The 19659-nt window shown below is 63.0% G+C and overlaps 1 protein-coding gene across 5 annotated transcripts in view; it reads right to left on the bottom strand.

The window, feature by feature from the left end:
• Positions 1 to 2485: 2485 nt before the first annotated feature.
• The window catches only part of SLC22A18 (solute carrier family 22 member 18), a 23082-nt gene continuing 5908 nt past the window's right edge, over positions 2486 to 19659 (bottom strand). For 3 of the 5 annotated variants that reach the window (XM_016920197.4, XM_016920198.4, XM_016920196.4), the window contains exons 3-10: positions 19467 to 19564; positions 18441 to 18601; positions 18063 to 18195; positions 11028 to 11146; positions 9627 to 9734; positions 5738 to 5839; positions 5386 to 5506; positions 2486 to 3080 (exon numbers count right to left, since the gene is read on the bottom strand). In XM_016920197.4, coding sequence (XP_016775686.2) covers positions 2501 to 3080; positions 5386 to 5506; positions 5738 to 5839; positions 9627 to 9734; positions 11028 to 11146; positions 18063 to 18195; positions 18441 to 18601; positions 19467 to 19564 — 1422 coding nt within the window. In that variant the 3' untranslated portion in view covers positions 2486 to 2500. Of the gene's footprint in view, positions 3081 to 5385; positions 5507 to 5737; positions 5840 to 8316; positions 8418 to 9626; positions 9735 to 11027; positions 11147 to 18062; positions 18196 to 18440; positions 18602 to 19466; positions 19565 to 19659 lie in introns of all 5 variants that reach the window. The other 2 variants (XM_063783721.1, XM_016920200.4) reach the window with 1 other exon arrangement.

The following is a 19659-nucleotide window of genomic DNA, read 5'->3' as shown; positions in this document are numbered from 1 at the left end:
AGGTACTGGCCCAGGACATTGGGGTGGAGAGGCCTGAGTGCAGCAAATCCCTGCCCCTCTTTCTGAGATAGCTGACCACGGCTTTCTGCCCTCCGGTCTGGCTGTGCTCTTCGAAAGACAGGGATGGTCTGAGACAGCTAGGGTTCAGGAAGTGTGTCCCCCACCCAGAAGGGCTCCTGGTGATGAACAAGCTGAGGAGGTGATAAGGGGTACAGGCATGACTCCTCACCCCACAATGGGGCCTTCATTTCTGGAACCTTCGTGGTTGGAGGGATGCCAGTAGGGGAGGCAGAGAAGTACCAGAATTGGACCCTAATCTCTGTTGCTAGGAGGCCGATGAAGCCTGGTAGCTGGTCTGGGCTCAGGGCGGGGAGGGTGCTATCCCTTCACTGCATGGCCCGCAGGAGTCTTGGTGCTAGGTCCAGAAGAAACTATTGCCTGCAAGGAAGTTTCTCCCGAATGCAATTTGTGAAGCCCCTGTGCAGATGGGGGAGGGGCTCCTGCAAAAAGCAGAAAACAGCAGCCAAGGACGCTGCCTGGCTGGGCTCCTGGGCCTCCTGGCTGGCCCACCAGAGCCTCACCTGGATGGATATCCAAGGTCAAGAGGAGAGCCCTTGCCCCTGGGTGCTTCAAGCATAGGCATGATCCGGCCTGAGCTTTAGGCGAAGAGGGTGGATGGCCCTTGGCTCACTGAGGCCACTTCTTGTTTGAGGAATTTTGGAATTCCTCAAATTCTGAGGACAGTGGAATTCTAAGGTTTGGGGAGTCCATGTTTCAACAGCTTCTTTTAAAAGCAGCCCGAGGAGAGGAGGGGCGGCCTTCATGGTCTCAGGGGCAGCTGCAGACCCTCGCTGAGGCTGTGGAAAGCCTGTCCTCTCCAGATGGGTCAATCGGTCACAGCGGCTGGGCTGGCCTCCTCATGCCCAGTTCTCCTCCCCAGAGCCCAGGGCCAGGGGGTGGGGGTGAGGGGTCGGGAAACGCTGTGGTCAGGAGGCTGGGAGGGCAACAGTACATGGCCTGGCCAGCAAATCAGCTATAGAAGGGACCCCCAGTTCCCAGGCCACGGATGGGTACTGGTCCATAGCCTGTTAGTAGCTGGGCCGCACAGCAGGAGGTGAGCAGCGGGGCAAGCATGACTGCCTGAATTCCACCTCCCGCCAGATCAGCGGCAGCATTAGATTCTCACAGGGACGAGGACCCTGTTGCGAACTGTGCACAAGAGGGATCTAGGTTGAGCACTCCCCATGAGAATCTAATACCAGATGATCTGGGGTGAAACAGTTTCATCTGGCCCACCCACATCCGTGGAAAAATTGCCTTCCATAAAACTGGTCCCTGGTGCGGAAAATGTTGGGGGCCACTGAGCTATAGGATGAAGAGGCTGAGATAAGGGGACACCAGAGGAGTTCTGGGGTTCATGTGGCTGGCAGTGTGTGGTACGGTTCTGGGGTTCGGGTGGCCGGCAGTGTCTGGTGCAGTTCTGGGGTTCGGGTGGCCGGCAGTGTCTGGTGCAGTTCTGGGGTTCGGGTGGCCGGCAGTGTCTGGTGCAGTTCTGGGGTTCGGGTGGCCGGCAGTGTCTGGTGCAGTTCTGGGGTTCGGGTGGCCGGCAGTGTCTGGTGCAGTTCTGGGGTTCGGGTGGCCGGCAGTGTCTGGTGCAGTTCTGGGGTTCGGGTGGCCGGCAGTGTCTGGTGCAGTTCTGGGGTTCGGGTGGCCGGCAGTGTCTGGTGCAGTTCTGGGGTTCGGGTGGCCGGCAGTGTCTGGTGCAGTTCTGGGGTTCGGGTGGCCGGCAGTGTCTGGTGCAGTTCTGGGGTTCGGGTGGCTGGCAGTGTCTGGTGCGGTTCTGGGGTTCGGGTGGCTGGCAGTGTCTGGTGCGGTTCTGGGGTTCGGGTGGCTGGCAGTGTCTGGTGCGGTTCTGGGGTTCGGGTGGCTGGCAGTGTCTGGTGCGGTTCTGGGGTTCGGGTGGCTGGCAGTGTCTGGTGCGGTTCTGGGGTTCGGGTGGCTGGCAGTGTCTGGTGCGGTTCTGGGGTTCGGGTGGCTGGCAGTGTCTGGTGCGGTTCTGGGGTTTGGGTGGCTGGCAGTGTCTGGTGCAGTTCTGGGGTTCAGGTGGCTGACAGCCTCCTTGGTACAGTTCTGCGACCAGGGTTTGGGTCTGTGTGCTGGACTGTTCAGCAGAGTGAGGGCATTTTTCCTTCCATCTAGGAAGGCCTCAGTTCCCTGATCTTTTTTTTTTTTTTTTTTTTTTTGAGATGGAGTCTCGCTCTGTTGCCAGGCTGGAATGCAATGGTGGGATCTTGGCTCACTGCAACCTCCGCCTCCCGGGTTCAAGCGAGTCTCCTGCCTCAGCCTCCCGAGTAGCTGGGACTATAGGCGTGCACCACCTCACCCAGCTAATTTTTTAAAAAATATTTTTAGAAGAGCCGGGGTTTCACCATGTTGGCCAGGATGGTCTCGATCTCTTGACCTGATGATCCTCCCGCCTCGGCCTCCCAAAGTACTGGGATTACAGGCGTGAGCCACTGCGCCCAGCCAGGTTCCCTGATCTTTTAAAGCAACCTGTTTCTGCTCTTGGGCAGGCACACTGTGGGCGGGAGTTGGGCAGTGAGCTCCCCATTGCTTGGGATGTGAGCAAGAGCTGTTTGTGTGGCAGCAGGGGGAACTCCCCCATGGGCGGACTCAGGGCTGTACTAATAACAGTGAACCAATTTGGGTGGTTCTGTCCTCCCCAGAGCTTTGCCCAGCTGTAGGCGCCCTCCTCGAGGAAGCCCTCCAGCCCGAGGCCCCATCCCTCACTGAAGGACGCAGGCAGACCATGCGTGAGCCTGCAGAAACCAGGTCGGAAGGGGTCGGAGGGATTTAGTAGGAGTTTATTGCCAGTCTGTGTCTGGGCAGCGGTCACCGGACTTTGTCCTTCCTCTGGGGCATAGGTTTCCTCCAGAGGACCAGGAGGACAAGGGTATTGATAGCAACCTGCACGTGGCCGAAGACGGGGACGCCAAAGCTGCGGTACAGGAGGCCACCGACCGTGGGTCCCAGAGTTCGGAGCAGTGGTTGTACAGAGGCGCAGAGGCCCAGCATGGTCCCTGGGGGGTGCATGGGGGTAGTCAGGCCCTGGGTAGCTCCCTGGGCCGACTGCCCACTTCCTGGACACAGCCATGGCCTCCCATCTCTCCTGACCCACCCTGACCTCACGGCGCAGTCCGCACCTTGCATAGTCTGGTGAAATACTCCCCCGAACACCCATCCTTTCCACCTGCCAGCTTCTAACCTCCAGTCCCCCACCCCCTGCCACCTGCCTGGCCTTTGGAGCAAACACAGCTCTCTCTACCCACTGGTCTGTTCCCCGAGGACCTCTCAGCCATGCAGGGTGCTTCCCAGGGCATTGGGCTGAGTCTCTTCCCTGCTCCAGAAAGTTTCCAAGCACAGGAGGAGCCTGGGAATGGGGCCACAGGTCACCGCAGAAGGCCCCGCCCTGCCAGGCCTGCCAAGGGAGATGGCATCTGTGCCTGGGGCCCGGAACCTCCCGCCCAGGCTATCAGGGAGCTGGCTCTCACGGCTCTTTCCCAGGGTGCCTGCCACCACCGAGGGCTGGTGATGCAGTGGGGAGGCTAAGCCTGGCCTGTGAGACACCGTTGGGGCTTGAGTTCAGAGTGGGCATGACACCCCCATCCCACGGCCCCTCCTGGCCATCAGCCCCTCCTCCAGCCGCCCCACCCTGCAGAGCTCCTACTACTCCATGGAACTCCCCCTCACAGGGCTGGGAGGGGCTTCGGAAGCCCATGCAGGGCCCCTCCACCTGCCCCTCCTGTCCCCAGAGCAAGACTGAGCGGCTTCCGAGGCTCCCCGGACAGCCCCGACCTGTGCAGCAGCCTGCTCTGTCCCTGACACCGCATCTCCACGCCCCTGTGCCCAGCTACCCGCAGCATGGATGGGCACGTGGGCACTATCTGTGGCTGTTGTCAACACTCGGGCAACAAGGGGGGCAGCGCTCGCTAAGCGGGAGGATCCCCCAGGACTCCAGGTGGGAGGACACTGCCTCTGGTCCCGTGCCCAGAGGGTCTCTGGCTCCAGGGACTTCAGAGCCCAGGTCTCCTGGAGTTGGAACTCCCGGGGCTGGTCAGCTGTGATGAGGAGCTGGCCAGGCCCCACCTGGGCTCAGGGCCCAGCATGGAGGACCATTAAGAGCAGCCTCTTCTGCAGACTCAGGGTGCAGTTCCTGCCCCTTCTGTCGCTGGGTTTCCAAGCTGCTGCTGGGAACCAGGTCCTGGCTCCTTCCAGGCCAGGGGTGGTGTCTGCGCATGACGTGGCCCAATGGCCTGGGCCTGGTCTCCCTCAGCCTCCAGGGGCCTCTTCCCAGCCAGGCCCGGTCCTCATCTCCCCAGGCCTTCCTCTCCTGTGCCCTCCTCCTGGCCTCTCCAAAGTGCTGCCCAACCTCCTCCAGGAAGCCCTCCTGGCTCAGCCTGCATCAGCCCTTGCACCATGGAGTCACAGTCCCGGAAGGCCTTGGAGGTTCCCAGGCAGCCCTGAGAATAGGCCTGCCCTTTGCAGCCCGGCCACATCCGGGCCTCTAGACCTTGGTCTGCTGCCTCCCAGACAGGCAGGTGGATGGAGTGTCAGATGTGTGCCCTGAGCTTTCTGGATGTGCTGCTGGGGAGGCCTGGAAGAATCTCCAGTACTCCAAAGGACTCCTGAGTCCTTTGACCTCAACCAGCCCACAGGAGCCCCCTGCACTGGCCAGTGTGTACCCACACTGTGCCTGGGGTGGGGCAGGAGCCTGGATACCATCGGGCCCAGGACATCCCCAGTCTGCATGAGCGGCTTTCTTAGGCCTCAAGAAAGAAAGCTGGGTCGGAAGTGGGGACTGGGGGAATCTATGTCTAGGGGACCTGTGTCCCCTGCAGTGGCCTAGGGGCTTCCTGGATTTAATTACTGGTATGCATTCATTCACTCCCTCATTCATTCAGGAAGCTCCTGAGCACTTGTGTGCCCCCCCTCCCCGTGCTGGGGGAGGGCCCAGAAGTCCCCGGGGCCTCCAGGCCTGGCAGGCAAAGTCCTCAGGTGCTTCTCAGGGCCAAGCCAACTGCCACCTGCGGGCAGCCCCCTCCCAGGCCCCTGGCCTGCCCCCAGCTGGGCTAGGTGGTAGGGCAGGAGTCTCATGCAAGACCCAGGCTCCCCGCCTTACTCATCCCACACAGACCCCAAGCCCCCACCCCACCCACCCCACACACTCCACACAGACCCCAGGCCCCCCACTCCACTCAACCCACACAGACCCCAGGCCCCCCACCCTACCCACCCCACACAGACCCCAGGCTGCCCACCCCATCCCCACCGGGCAGCTCCTAGGGCTTCCTGGAGGAGGCTGCTCCACTCGCTGGCCACACTCACCTGTGTCCGAGGTGGAGACAGCCTTGGTCAGCATGCTGTCGGTGACCACGTTGAGGGTGCAGAGGCTGAACACCAGGCCGGGCACCAGGAGGCAGAAGTGGAAGACGCTGGACATCCAGGCCTGGGACGGCAGGCAGGGGCCGAGCTGAGTGGGGGCCTCATGGGACCAGGCTCCTCTCTGGGGTCTTACCTGTCCCTCCCCACCCTGACTGCTGTCCCTGCTGAAGAGCTGGCCCCGGGTGGGTGTGGGGGGTGGAGGTGGCCCCAAGGGCTTAAGCACAGACGGTACCGCCCAGGTGGCCTTGCCCAGTGAGAGGGTCAGGTGAGTGGGCCCAAAGCGGGGAGCCCTCACCATGGCCAGGCCCACCACGATGAAGACCAGCACGCTGGCCCGGAGCAGCGCCTCCTCCGAGAAGTGGCTGCTCAGCTGCCCGATGACCAGGCCCTGGGTCACCTAGAACCAGACAGAGAGGGTAGAAGTGGGTATGGGGGAGGCGAGGGAGGGGCGTCTGGACTGTGGCCAGCCCCCAAAGCTGGGGACCTCCAGACTGGCCTGTGGTGGCCAGGGCCCCTCTGCAGAGAAGGCCCCTCAGCATCTGCAAGCCCCGGGGTCTCTCCCTACTCCGCCAGCAGTGACTGCATCAGGATGGGTCTGAGATCCCTGAGGAGTTGGGGCTCCTCTCCACAAGGGAGGAAGGAAAGGCCCACACCAGGGACACCAGGGATGGACTCGGTGGGACAGGCTCGGCTGCAGGCTGCTCCCAGGGATGGATTCGGTGGGACAGGCTCGGCCGCAGGCTGCTCCCAGGCCAGGGCGAGGCTCTCTATCTGGTCATCTCAGCTCCTCCACTAAGCAGGGCGTGCTGGGCCAACGCGCCTGGGAGTGCAGGGGTGGCCCCGGCTGGAGGAGCCCCTGGGCTCAGTATCTGCCCACAGGGCAGGCCCAGCCTGCAGCACCTCTGCAGGGGACCAGTCACTCTCCCAAATTCCTGCCAGGCAGAACAGAAACTGCTTCCAACCGGAACCATAAATGGTTTAAAAATCTTACTTTCACACTTGCTTTATCTTAGGGTTTTTTGGGATTTTAACACCTTTTTTTTTTTTTTTTTTTGAGATGGCGTCTCGCTCTGTCGCCCAGCGTGGAGTGCAGTGGCGCGATCTCCGCTCACGGCAAGCTCCGCCTCCCGGGTTCACGCCATTCTCCTGCGTCAGCCTCCCGAGTAGCTGGGACTACAGGTGCCTGCCACCAGGCCCTGCTAATTTTTTTTTGTTTGCTTGTTTTTTTGGTAGAGACGGGGTTTCACCATGTTTGCCAGGATGGTCTCAATCTCCTGACCTCGGGATCCGCCCGCCTCGGCCTCCCAAAGTGCTGGGATTACAGGCGTGAGCCACCGCGCCCGGCCTAACACGTTTTTTAAAGGAAGAGCTGGCAAGCTCACTTCGTGCAGTGCGTCTAAGAGGGGCTCACAGTGAGTGCCGTGAAGGACTTCAGATCCAGGACTCAGACACCAAGGTCAGAAGCCTATTTGTGTTGCGTCTCAGTTTGCCCATTAAGTTTAAAAAAGCTTGAACTTAGGAGCCCTGCAGGTTGTGACATGAACCTGGAGCTAACAAGCTTGTCCCTGACCGGACTTGGGGCCTGGGGGCTACTCTGCGGGCCCCCTCCTTCCCCTCCTCAGCCTCCTCTCCCGCTGCTCAGCCTGTGTCGGGGTCCCCAGGCCTCACCCTGCTCCTTCCCCGTCCCTGGGCAGTTCACCAGGCCCAGTTCCTGCGAGGGTGCCCCGACGGTGTTGGTCACCACCCCAGCTCTGTCTGTCTCAGGCAGGGTCCCCACTGCAGCCATGGCAGGCCCAAGTCCCCCACAACACAGGCCAATGACTGCTGTGTCCAGCCCAGCTGCAGGCTTCAGCCAGGGCCTGGCTAAGCGTCCTTCCTTGCAGTGAGCTGGGCGCAGCCTGTTCAGAACAGGCCCCATGGCAACAACCCCGGATTGTTACTATTATTGTTGCTGTTGTTTTTCTGTTTATCTCTTTTTACCCTGCCAGGGTGGCCCCTCCTGCCCCAAAAAGCAGAGGCCCTCTCTGCCCACGGTGGGGGTCCAGCCCCTCCCAGGAGCAGCTATTTTAGCACTAGTCTAGTCCTGGGCCCAGAGGCTGAAGAGCAGATGGCTTGGAGGTGCCAGGAATGCCACAGGCTTCCGGAGAGGCCGAGAGCCCCCACCCCCACCCCGGTGGGTCCCAGAATAGCACCCCCCTGCACTCTGGCTGTCAGGCGGCCATCCTGGGTGGCGGCACATCATCACCTGTCCCCACCACCCAGGGTCTGGTCCAGAAGCCCAGAGGAGCTGGTGGTGGAGGTGTCTCGCCCCGGCCCGGGAGCTGAGTGGTTCTGGGGGGCTGGCAGACAGACACCTGCCACATCGGAGCTGCCAGGGTTTCAGGGCATCCTTCCATGACAGCGTGGCCTCTGAGGGCTGGCGTCTTATCCTACCATGACAGCGTGGCCTCTGAGGGCTGGCATCTTGCTCCTATGGGACCTCCAAAGGGGCCCACACTGGTCTAGCCACTTTGCCACGTTAGGTCATCTCATCTGCCAAGGACCCTGCAAGGCGGGCACTTTGGCCTCATGGGACAGATTTGGAGAGTTTGGGAGACTTGCTCTGGTCACACAGCTGGTGGGCAGGTGGGCTGCCACAGATCCCAGCCAGCTGCCCATCAGAGGCCGGAGTCCACTGTCCTCACAGCGTGCCCACCACTGCAGTTGGCTCTCCCTCCCTGGCCTGTATGCCTGGTTCCCTGTGGACCCTGACATGTGCCAGATGGGAGGCCAAGGGCTCCCCAGCCTCCGCCAGGGAGGAGCCTCTACTCTCAGAGGCCTGCCCCACTGGAGACCCCTGCCGTGCCCCCCAGCAGGCCCTGTGTGCCCACTCACCATCTGGAGGAGCCCGAAGAAGGACATGAGGTAGCCAGCTTGGGCGGCCTCCAGCTGGAAGAAGTCCATGGAGATGATGGAGAACATGACCATGAAGAGCCCTGAGCCGGGGCAGGGGAACAGGGGTGAGTACCCCCACACCCCGGCCTTGGCGCCCACCTCCCTCCCGCCTCAGCAGCCTGGCCAATCAGGGTGTCTGGGCCCTGGCTGGTGACTGGTTCAGGGAGGGGCCTGTGATGCCAGCCGGGCCAATGAGACCCTTCCCTGGGATTCTGCCGTATCCCTGGTGTGGAAAGTGCCTCTCATGTGGTTGCTAAGCTCTGGACTGTGAGCAGGAAGGTGCTGGAAGGGAGGGACCCAGGGCTGACCACGTGGGAGGATTTGGCCCCCAAGACCCACCACGGCTCTCTGTTATAAGAGCCCTCAAAGTCACGTCTGCAATCCCAGCACTTTGGGAGGCCGAACAGGGAGGACTGATTGAGGCCAGGAGTTTGAGACCAGCCTGGAAAACATAGTGAGACCCTGTCTCTACAAACACTTAAATTAGCTGAGCGTGGTGGCCCATGCCTGTAGTCCCAGCTGCTCGGGAGGCTGAGACAGGAGGATTGCTTGAGCCTGGGAGGTGGAGCCTACAGTGAGCTGAGATCATACCACTGCACTCCAGCCTGGTCAGTGGTCTCAAAAAAAAGGGCCCTCAAAGGGCCTGTTACTGAGGTTAGTAACTTGGGTTCCAGTTTTGAGAACCAACAGAGCTGGCCTAGGTGGGCTGGGTGGGACAGGGGCCGGGGCCAGTTGGAGTGCTGAGGGCCTGTTCTCCATCCTGCTTCCTGGCTTCTCAGTTAGAGGAGTCCAGACGGGGCTTCTGAGGGACACGGCTGCTCGTGGGCTTGTCCGTGGCTCGCTATCCTATCTGTGGTTCGTGACGCCCTAGGGTCTGCTGAGAAGGCCCAGGGCCAGCATGCTTCAGAAGGCAGTGTTGACACTCAGACCTGCTGTCCCTGCATCTCAGGCTGTCTGGAGAGGACGTGGGGCCACAGGGTATGAGGGTAAGAGCTGAGGAGCACACAGGGATGCATGGCTGCGAGCCAGGCCCTCTGCCCGTGGGGACCCACCCTGGGATCTGCAGGTGCACAGTGTAGAGGGGCTGGAAGGAGGTGGGAAAGACCCTTTTCTGCCTTCCTCCCGCTCCCGCCTGCTCTACCACATCTGCGTTGACCTGTGGGGCACAGGCCAGAGGAAGGGCTGGGCCCTGGCCGCAGCTGGGACTCTGCCAGGCTCTGGCCGCTGTCGGGGCAGTAGCTGGGACTCACCTGTGGGGAAGTTGGAGGCCACCTTCACCAGGAAGATCCTCGGGACGTCTGGCAGCCGCAGCAGGGAGGCGATAGCCTTCAGGTCGAACACACTGGCCCGGGGGCCGCCTGGCACGGAGAGGCCAGTCAGGCCTGCAAAGGCCATTGTCCCAATGCCCACCCCTCGCCCGGCTGCAGGCCTCGCCACTCGGAGGGTCCTGTTGCGCCCGCCAGGGTAAAGCTTCCTTCCTTGGCTTCAGCGCCGCTCACTTGTGGGAATGGGAGCTGGTGATGCTCCCAGCTCCCAGGTTGTGCACCGCCCCTCAGCACACTTCTACGCATTCCTAGGGGCCCCCTGAATCCCCAGAGGCACTCAGGAAAAGCATCCTCTGCACGCAGGTAGACTGGCCTCAACCTGGGCATGCCGTGGCGGAGGCCTGCGGCAGTCCCTGAACAAGGGACCAATAGCTGCTTCCTATATGGTCCTGGCCTGGGGCCTGGGGCAGAGCATGACCAGGCCACCAGCCCAGAGGAAGACAATGGCAATGCTGTACCACTCTCTGTGGCCACAAGTCACCGCCGTGGCCTGGCCCACCGGACACCTCTGAGTGCGAAGCCACAGGCCCCCAGCCCGGCTCACCGAGTCCTTCCTCCTTATTGTCTCAGGGGCTCCTGCCTCTCTGGCTCTGCTGTGCTCGCCACAGGCCCATCTCCACCCGGCCCTCCCCCTGGACTTTGTAGGTTAATTCCATGACAGCCTCCTGCCCCAGGATGGTCCCAGGTGGGTCCCTCCGGCCCAGGCTGGGCTCTTAGTCCCTAGGCACCGAGGCATGGGCCCTGCCACGTGCCTGGCACAAAGGGGCTGGGTTCAGCAGGGGGCCAGCCTTGAGGGGACCCCCTCTGAGGAGCCTTGGCCTCTCCTCGTGGGACCAGCCTGACCATCCTCTGCCCTCCACCAATGAGTGCCCCTCGGGCAGCACCCTTGCCTCTCCCTGGACCCTCAGAGCTTCCGGAGCCTTGCTGGCCCACCCACCCCATTGGGGGTCCCTCCTGGTCCTCCCCAGGCCTCTCTGGGCCTCCCCTCCTAACGCCTTCCCTGTCTGGGCCTCCCCGCCCCTCTGGGCCTCCCCTCCTAGCACCTTCCCTGTCTGGGCCTCCCCTCCTAACGCCTTCCCTGTCTGGGCCTCCCTGCCTCTCTGGGCCTCCCTGCCTGCCGGAGCCCCACTTCCACCTCTTCATGACCACACCTCACTTGGCTTCTATGATGTCAGCAGCTGGGAGGGGTTCAAGGAAGGCAGGAGGGTGTGAGTAGCCCCCAGATTTCCCCTCAGGCCCCCCGTACCCCTTGGCTAGAGCACGCAGGCCTAGCCAATGCCTTCCATTGCCCCAGCATCTGGGCAGGGTGTACCTGGCGGGGCTTACCTGGCAGTGGAGCCTGGGCGTCAGTTTTGGCCCCTTTGGTGCTGGCGGGGATGCAGGTGAAGCTGAGGACAGCTCCCAGGAGGGTGGCCAGGGCAGCCAGGATGGCCGGGCACTGAATCCTGCAGGCAACAGCCTCGGCTGCACAGGGTGTGGGTCCCAGGGCCCAGGCGCCCCAGCCACATCCCCCAACCTGCACCTTCGGTTGCACTAAAATAGCTTAAATCTGACCTCCCACATCCCCACAGTCTGTGGCCTAAAGAGTGGGGACTGGGACCCTCAGAGCACATTTATTAGGTGACGGATGAAGGAATGGGTGGGGCGCTCACCATCCCTGACCCTCGCCACGCCATGCAGGCCCCGGCAGCCCCTGTGGGTAGCAGCTGTGGAAGCCAGGCTGGTGAGCGCCTGGGGCGGGCGGCGGATCCTCCCAGGGACAGCAGCTCCCACGCTGGCCAAGGTCAGGAGAGGCTCCAAAGGGCAAGCCTGGTGGGCGTGTCCCTGGGAGGGGCTCTCCGAGACCTGGGCACCTGTGCTGTGTCATGGGGATGGCCACGCTGCCTCCCCAGCATGGGCAAGGGTGGGCCTGGCATTCAGCGGGCCCTCAGAAACCACCCCCCCTCCTGTCGGCCCCTCCCCACTTTCTAGAGTGTGGGGCATGCTGGGCTTGGAGGGGGCTTTGGGCTGGGATCCCAGAGCCTTGCAAAGCCCCGGAGGTGCCCCTCAGGCTGCTTTGCCACCTTCCCACCTTCCTGGGCCACTACCAAGGCCTGGGACTCTGGCTCTACTGTCAGTTTCCCTGCCATGAGTCCCCACCTGGAAACTTGGCCTATGATTCCCCTGGAAGGAATCAGCAGGCTTTGTCACCTGGGGACGGAGGCACCTGAAGCTGGCTGTTCCAACTGTCACCATTGCTTCCTGGGGGCTGAGCCAGCCCCCTCCCCTCAGGGAGAGACAGGAGGAAGTTGGGGCTTCCTACTGAGCTCGTCCGTAAGGCCTCCAGGCCTGTGCCGGACCGCCACGGCCTTCCTCTCAGCAGCTGAGCAAACTCCTATACAGCCTGCAAGGGCCCTTCTTGGTGAGGCCCCAGCCCTCCTTCCCAGACAGCATGCCATCTGGGAAGGACTCGCTTTACCAGCTGACTGGAATCTGGCCCCTGAGGGCAGGTGGGCCGGGGTTGGACCCTGCACGGAGACCGCAGTGATCATTAGATGATCGGACAAATGTGTGAGCCATTCACACACGCAGCACAAGTTCTGGCCCAACCTCAACAGATCCTCCAAATCTGCCCTGGCCAGGGCCTCAGGGCACAGGCACCAGTAGGGGTCAGGGTCCTGGAAGATGCCCTTGCACCCAAAAACAAGGCCAGCCACAGGCCACCATGTCCCCACCAAGGAGTTCAAAGAAAGGACTTTCCTGGGCCCTCTTCACCGCAGCCACATGTGCACACACACGCACACGGGCAAACTTGTACACACACTTACCTGCATCCATTTGCCAGAGCAAGGAGGGGACTTGGAGCCACACTGACTAGGACAGTCAGTGGGGCCATCTCTGAGTCCAGAGAGTCTGGGCATTGGCCACCCCTCATTTCTGAGGTGGGACCCCTAAGCTCACATCAGTCTGGGGGGGGGTGCTGGCATATCCACCCCACCTGTGCTGCTGCCCCCGCCAATCCATCAGGGCAGCTCCGACTCCTGCAGTACCCACGGCCCAGGACGTCAGCTACTCAGGCTTTCTGGCTGCTGGGGTTCCGCACGAATGGGCCCTTCCTTTGGGAAAATGCCAGGGAAGGGGAACGGCTGGGCTCGGGCACCACAGCTTGTCCCTCCAGCCAGCAGGCACAGATGTATGGCGCAGGAGGGACAACTGGCCCCTGTGGCCAGCCCCAGAGAGACGGGCCCTTTCTTTGGGACCCTGGCCTCAGAGGCCTGTGTGTCACAGCTCAGGGTCTGGCTGGGCAGGGGCAAAACCTGCCTTATTTGCCAGATGTCCCAGAAGTACACAGGAGCAGACGCGCCACTTTGATGGCTATTTTAGGAGGCTGGTGACAAGCAAGGCATGGTGGCAGGAAGCCAGGCCCTCGAGTGGTGGCGGGTAAACCAAAGGCCTGTGCTGCTGTGGGCAACAGGAAAGCCTGGGGCTGGGGGACCCCGGAGGGCCCCAGGAGGTAGGGAGTCAGGTCCCACAACTGTGCCAGGGGCCGTGGGTGGCTGCTGGGGGAGACGCAGGCTGTCCTTCCCCAGTCACAGCTCTCTCCTGCTCCCCAAAAATGAACTGCCAGGAGGGAAATGGGAGTGGGAAGGAAATCCAGCACACTGGCCCCAGCCCTGGGGCCTCTGCACGCCGGACAGCCTGGGCATCCCCCAGGACCATTGACTGGAAGCACCCTTAGCACCGTGCCGTCAGCCCCTCCTGCTCAGCCCCCCTCAACCTCACCCCGACCTGCCAGACGCAGGGGCACGCTGGCTTCCCGGGGCTCATCCAACACTTTTATCAATGGAGCCACGACCAGGAAGGTGGGGGCAGGTTAATTTGTCTTTGTCTCCTCCTGCTCTTTCAGTTGAATGGATTACAGGAGTGTCTATCTGGATGCTGTTGAAAGGACAGTGGACAGGACTCAGGGGACCCAGAGCCTCTGTCCCTTCTCTGCCGCTTACCTGCTAGGTGACCTCATTTCCTTATATGCAAATGAGGGCTGGGTTCACAGCTGCCGCTGCCCCTAACTCCACTGTTCTGGGGCCCCTCTGGACCTGCAGGGCGCAGTCCACCTGCATCCTGCCCACCAACCGCAGCCCACACCTGAGGCTGCCCGGACAGCAGGGCGTGGAGCTGGCTTTCAATCGCATCTCCAGGAACCTCTGCTGAAGTCTGGGCTTCTGTGTGTTCTACGGTGACAAGCCCTCATCAAGCCTCACCTTACTCTGAGGCTCTGAAAGGGGACGCACAGGGTGACAGCATGTGCCCAGGTCATCTTGCTGCCAGGAGCGAACCCACAGGTGGGGCTGAGGCTAGGTCAGCTGGGACCTGGCTTTGTGGGACACCTAGCTCACAAGAGGATGGGGCAGGGGGCCGTCCAGAGCGTCCCTGGATGTCCAGCCCAGGGCTGAGAGAAGTCATCCGTGCTCCAGGATGCTGCAGTTAGAACCATGTCTGAAAATGAACATCTTGCCATGCCACTCCTAACGCAGCTGCCCTCTGGCTTCCAGGGTGCCCCAGAAGGTCCTAAAGGCCCCTCTGGCCTGACCCTTCCCAGTCCTCGTGTCTCCTCCTACCTGGTCCCCCCATTCCCCAAACACATAGCCCTCCAACCAAACCACAAGCTCCCTCCTGCCCCAAATGGGCTCTGAGACTGGAGTGACTCACGGGCCCAGCAGGAGGCCTGTCCAGCCTGCTGCTCAACAGGGCTGTCCTGAGGGACAGCGGGGCCAGAACCATCTCAGCGGGGCCTGCTGCCTGCCCACTGTGGGAAGAACAGAAAGAACCGGAGTGTCCTGGGCACTGCGAGGCACACGAGCTAAGGCCGTAGCTGAGTCACCTGGCTGGGGGGTGGCGGCGGGCCTGGGTCGCCCATATCCTGCTGCTCCCTCAGCTGCCTGCCAGCCCCTGCCCTGCATCTATCTGTCCCCGAGAGCCTCTTCCCTGTACAGCAGGTGCCCTGTTACAAACACCCCTGCACTCCTCAGCCTCCGCTCAGCGCTTGGGGTGCCCTGGGTCGTATGGGGCACTGCTCACCTCCCCTCCCATCCCCTCCTCCCTCTCTGAGCTCCAGTGCCCCTGGCTCCTTGTTTTTTCTTGGCTGGGCAGGGGTGTCCTGCCCACAGGGCCCTGGCACCCCCATGGCACCGGCATTGCCCTGGTGGCTGCCTGTCCACCCGGGGAAGGCAAACCCTGCAGGGCTCCCTGCTGTCTGGCTCAGGATAGGACTCTATGGCCTCTCCCCATCCCTCCCCAGGCTGTGAGGGGCTGGGCTCAGAACATGAGTCACAGAGCCACCCCGCACCCAGCGTGTGTGCAGTGACTCAGGTCCCGGGTCCCTCCTCAGGCCAGCCTGGCCTCTCAGCCCTGGGCTCTGGAGGCTGGGCCCAAACCAGTTATACCAGTGCCCGCCCCCGCAGCTTGTGGGTGCCAAGTCCACTTCCTCCTCACACCTGCTGCCCAGGTGGGTGCGGATGAGGCAGGACTGGGGCCTTCCAGAGGAATGGGATACACAGGTGGGTGGGCAGGGAGGGAAAGCCCACGCATGTTGTGCCTCGGTTTCCATCAAGGAAGGGCAGGAAGGCTGCAAGGCGGGGGATGTTCACAGCTGCCCCAGACTCCTGCCCCGCACCAGGCCAGGAGCCAGAACTGGCTGCGGGCGTCGGGGCAGCCGGACCAAGAGGGCCAGGGGGCTGGCCCTTGCCATGGGGCACCAGGCTTTGGAGCCTGGCTGGCACCTGGCCCCGCTGCCTTCGGTGAGCCCCCGAGGGGGAGGTGTGGGCCTCCCTCACCCTGTCTGGGTTGGACAAAGGCAGAGTACCAGCCACAAGGTCACCCCCGCAGCCCTCCTGTGCAACCACCACTCTGGGCAGCCAGCTTTTGCCACAGTGCCCAAGCAGCACCCCGTGTCTTGGGTGTGGTATGAGGAACCTGAGGGAGTCCCACACTGCCTGGGCCTTGGACGGGGACTGGGGAGCTCCATGGAGGGAGCCTCATCATCTCCTGGGCCTCGGTTACCCCTCCCATCAAAGGAAATGTCACAGCTGGTCTGATTATGAAACGTCAAGATTGTAAAGCGCCTCAGATCTTGGGATGAATGGAGGCAGGGAAGCGAATGGAATGTTCTGGCAGGTGTGGGCAGAGGTAGAGGCCGTCTTGGCAGCTACTGGGAGGGAGAGGGACATGAGTGGTGTCTTCTGGGTCAGCAGCTGGGATGGGGGAAAGGGCAGGTGAGGACGGGAGGGGACCTGTGGCCTCGTAGACGGGCCTGCAGGAGGCATGTGTGCTGAGCTGCTCCAGCACCATGGCCACGGCTTACTGCCTGAGCGAGCTCGGACCCTCCCAGCATCCTTGTGGGTGAGTAAGGGCAGGGGAGGGCCCATTTCATAGGTGAGGAAGGCTGGCCAGGGAAGGAGGCGGCAGCAGGCGGCTGGGCCCTGAGCCGGCAGAGTACCTGGGGGTGGGCAGCACCCTGGGACGGCGGCCGCCCAGCTCAGCCACCTGCTGGGGCCCAGGGCTCCTCCCCGTGCCCTCCTCACGCCCTTCCTCACCCTGACCACCCTGGAGAGACAGGCCCTGGGTGGTGCCGGCTCCCCACACCTCACACCTGCCAGCCCCCTGGCCCCAGGGTGAGCCGCCCCTGCTGTCCCACCAGAGCTGCCCACACAAGTGCCCTAAGCCCCATCCTCCAGGGACACCCTCCCAGCAATGTGCTCGGCTCCCACATCAGCCCTTCCCTCTCCCTGGGGCGCCTCCCCATGGCTCCTCCCACCCTGAGCATAGCCTCCTGGACCCACCTCTGCCCCCATTTATAGCACGACTTCCCGACCCCCTCTCTTTTCTCCCCATTTCCCTTGATCCGTCTATTGCATGAGGCTTCTGCGGCTGGCACTGACTTGAGGGGGTGGTGCTGATCCAGCACTGGGGTGGCCTCCCTGCTGCAGATGGTGGGCCACTGTGGCTTCCTTGGCCACCAGCGGTAGAGGCACGGGTCCCTGACCCCCACAAATCCTGTGGCCCTTGGCTCCCAGGACGTGCTCCCTCCTCGCCTCCCAGCCCCGAAACATGAAGTGCTGGGGGGCGCAGGGCTCCGAGCCATCCATACTTGAAGATGCACCCCATTTCTCCCCCTTATCTGGGTGCCTACTCAGTAGCTCCCTGGAGTGCCTGACAGGCACCCAGGCTGGGCCTGAACAAGACCCAAATCCCAGTGGCACCCCAGGCTGCTTGGGCCTCTGCGCAAGGCGCCAGGCTCCCCAGGGTCAGGCACGGCCTTGGCACTGCCATCTTGAGTTCACACCCACATCCCACCCACTGGCAAAACCCAGCCAGAATCTACCCTCTGCTTTCTCTCATCACGGTCCCCTCCGGTCCAGCCACTGTCCTCCCCCACCTCGGCCGGCGCAATGGCTGTCCTACCGGTCTCCCTGCAGGGGAGCTCACCCCCCATTCTCACCCCTGCTGTGCCACCCAGGGCACCCCGGCCTGGTGCCTGCCCCTTCTTCCTCCCTCCAGCCACACGGCCCCCTGGCTTCCACACCCAGGGCCTCTGCACCGTGGTTTCTTTGCCTCCCTCTCCTGCTTCAGGCCTCGACTCAGATGCCACCTCCTCAGACAGGCCCTAGTGATCCCATCCATCGAGCCCCCAGTTCTACTTTGTGACTTTTTGCTCCATGTCGCTCAGCCTGATGTTACGGGAATTCCTATCACATTCCCTTCATCCCAGGGACTCAGCCTGTGTTGTCTGCCGCTGTATTCTAGAACCAGAGTCCTGGGGGCAATGTTGAGGTGTTCAAACTACCCACCCCACCCCACTCCACCTCCTGCTCACAGCCATCAGCAGCCATCAGTCCCCAGCCCAGGCTCCAATGAAAATGCTGGGAGAACGTTCGGGGACTCAAATAAGGCCGGCAGCACAGCCCTAGAGACCTCCGGAGAGGGAGGTGTGCTCTGGGCACCGTCCAACAGCTCAGCCCCGCTGCCACAGCATCCCAGCCCCAGGGTGCTCCTGTCCCCAGCAGGAGGCTGCTGGGAGGCCTCCCTCCTCTCAGGGCCTCAGTTTCCCCAGCGTCCCAGTGGGGCTGTGCGTCGACAGCTTGGCAGTCCAGTTGCGCCCCGGACAGCACTGAGACATCACCTGGCCCTATCCAGGGCCAGCCAGCCCGGGAGGTCAGGCCTAGGCCTCGCGCGGGGCCAGACGTCCCCAGTAGGGGCCACATCACGTGGCCACTCGCGCCCCACGAGCAAAAGAGGAAACCGAGGCCAAGAGGAGGCGGGGCGGGGCCGACCCAGCCGCGGGCGTCCTGACCCACAGACTCCGCCCCGGCCCCCACCACTCACCCGTACGCGGAGACCAGGGTCCCGCCCAGCAGGGACCCGAGGATGACTCCGACTCCGAAGCAGAGGCCCAGCCGGCCCAGGGCCGCCGGCCGCTCCTCGGGTGCCGACAGGTCCGTGATGACCATCTGGGCGGCTGGGGACGGGGCGGGGGAGCTGAGCGGCGAAAGCCCCTCGGTGGGGCCCTTCCCCACCAACCTCCCCAAGCCCCTTCCACCCCTGACCCGCCCCTCCACAAGCCACGCCCCACGTCGCCCCCCACCCCCGTCCAGCCCTTAGGGCCAGACCTCGCGCGCACGCAGACCTCCCCGGCGGTGTCCCGGGTCCTCCGCAGGCTGCCCCCGACCCGGCCCCACCTGGACTCCAGTCCCCCGGCCCTACCTGGCAGCGTGTGCATGAGCGCTCCGGGCAGGCGCGAGGCGAAGAGCAGGTAGACCCCGGGCAGGCCCGGGCTGGAGGCGGCCGCCAGGAGCAGGTAGAGCGCCAAGGCAGCCAGGAAGGAGAGCGTGAGCGCCGCCCGCGCCCCGCGCTGGTCTGCGAACCTGGGGGCCGAGGGGCGGGTCAGACCCTCACGGAGGCGGTCAGTGTCCCCTTCCCCCCGTCCAGGGGCTGCCCAGGCGGGGCTGACCAGGGAGGCTGGAGTGCGGGATGGGGATGGAGGGCGGGGGCGCGTGGGCGGCTGCTGGGAGGCCTCCCTCCTCTCAGGGCCTCAGTTTCCCCAGCGTCCCAGTGGGGCTGTGCGCAGACAGCTTCACTGAGCTGGGAGTCTGACCCAGGGCAAAGACCAACTCCGTGTAAAAATAAATGGTGGAATCCCAGGGGACCAAAGGGTGGGCCCGCGTTTTACAGAAGGCGTTTCTCAGGTTGGGTCTGAGAAAGCAGCGCCTTTCTCCCTTCCGTTCTGGGCCACTGGAAACCCTCCCAGAGAGCGCTGCTGGTCTGCTGCCTGCGGAACCCTTCATTTCTGCCTACGGGTTGCTCTGAAGAGGCAACTCCCAATACGTGTCCCTTGCTCCCCTGTCTGCTGTGGCTTGTGGGAGGATGTCCCTGTCCTCTCTCAAGCTCAGTGTTCCCACAGCACTGAGACTCGGGGTGTATGGAGCTCCCAAAGTCCCTCCTGCCTGGTCTTGGCAGGCCTACGGGCTGGTGCTTACAGCCACGAGGTGTTCACCAATCACACTCTCTCTCTGGCCACAGGCAGGAGTAGTGGAAGGCGTGGGTGGGACACCCGGGAGCCTACCAGGGGCCAAAGTTCTTCTGCACCCCCATCGGCCTGTGACACAGGAGTGCCGTCATCCCAGGGGGGTCCGGTGTGGGGTCAGGGAACCTGGCCGGTCTGAGCCCATGGCGTCTGAGAGGGGGACTGGGTCACTGTGGGGAGAGCCCCTGTACACACACACACTGTACCTGCCAAACACCGGCCCGCCCAGCAGCTGCAGCACCCCGAAGGTGGTTTGCAGGTAGCCGAAGGCAATGGAATCCAGGCCCAGTTTCCGAGACAGGTACTGAAACACAGGAGGGAGCCCGGGGGAGGGGCTGGGAAAGACTGCAGGGCCTAGAATCTGGGGTCCCTGGATGGGCAGGGGGTGGGAGGGGACCG

This window comes from Pan troglodytes, chromosome 9, assembly GCF_028858775.2.
Source record: "Pan troglodytes isolate AG18354 chromosome 9, NHGRI_mPanTro3-v2.0_pri, whole genome shotgun sequence".
In the NCBI taxonomy this organism is placed as follows: Eukaryota; Metazoa; Chordata; class Mammalia; order Primates; family Hominidae; genus Pan; species Pan troglodytes.
This window is presented reverse-complemented; position numbering and strand designations above follow the sequence as displayed.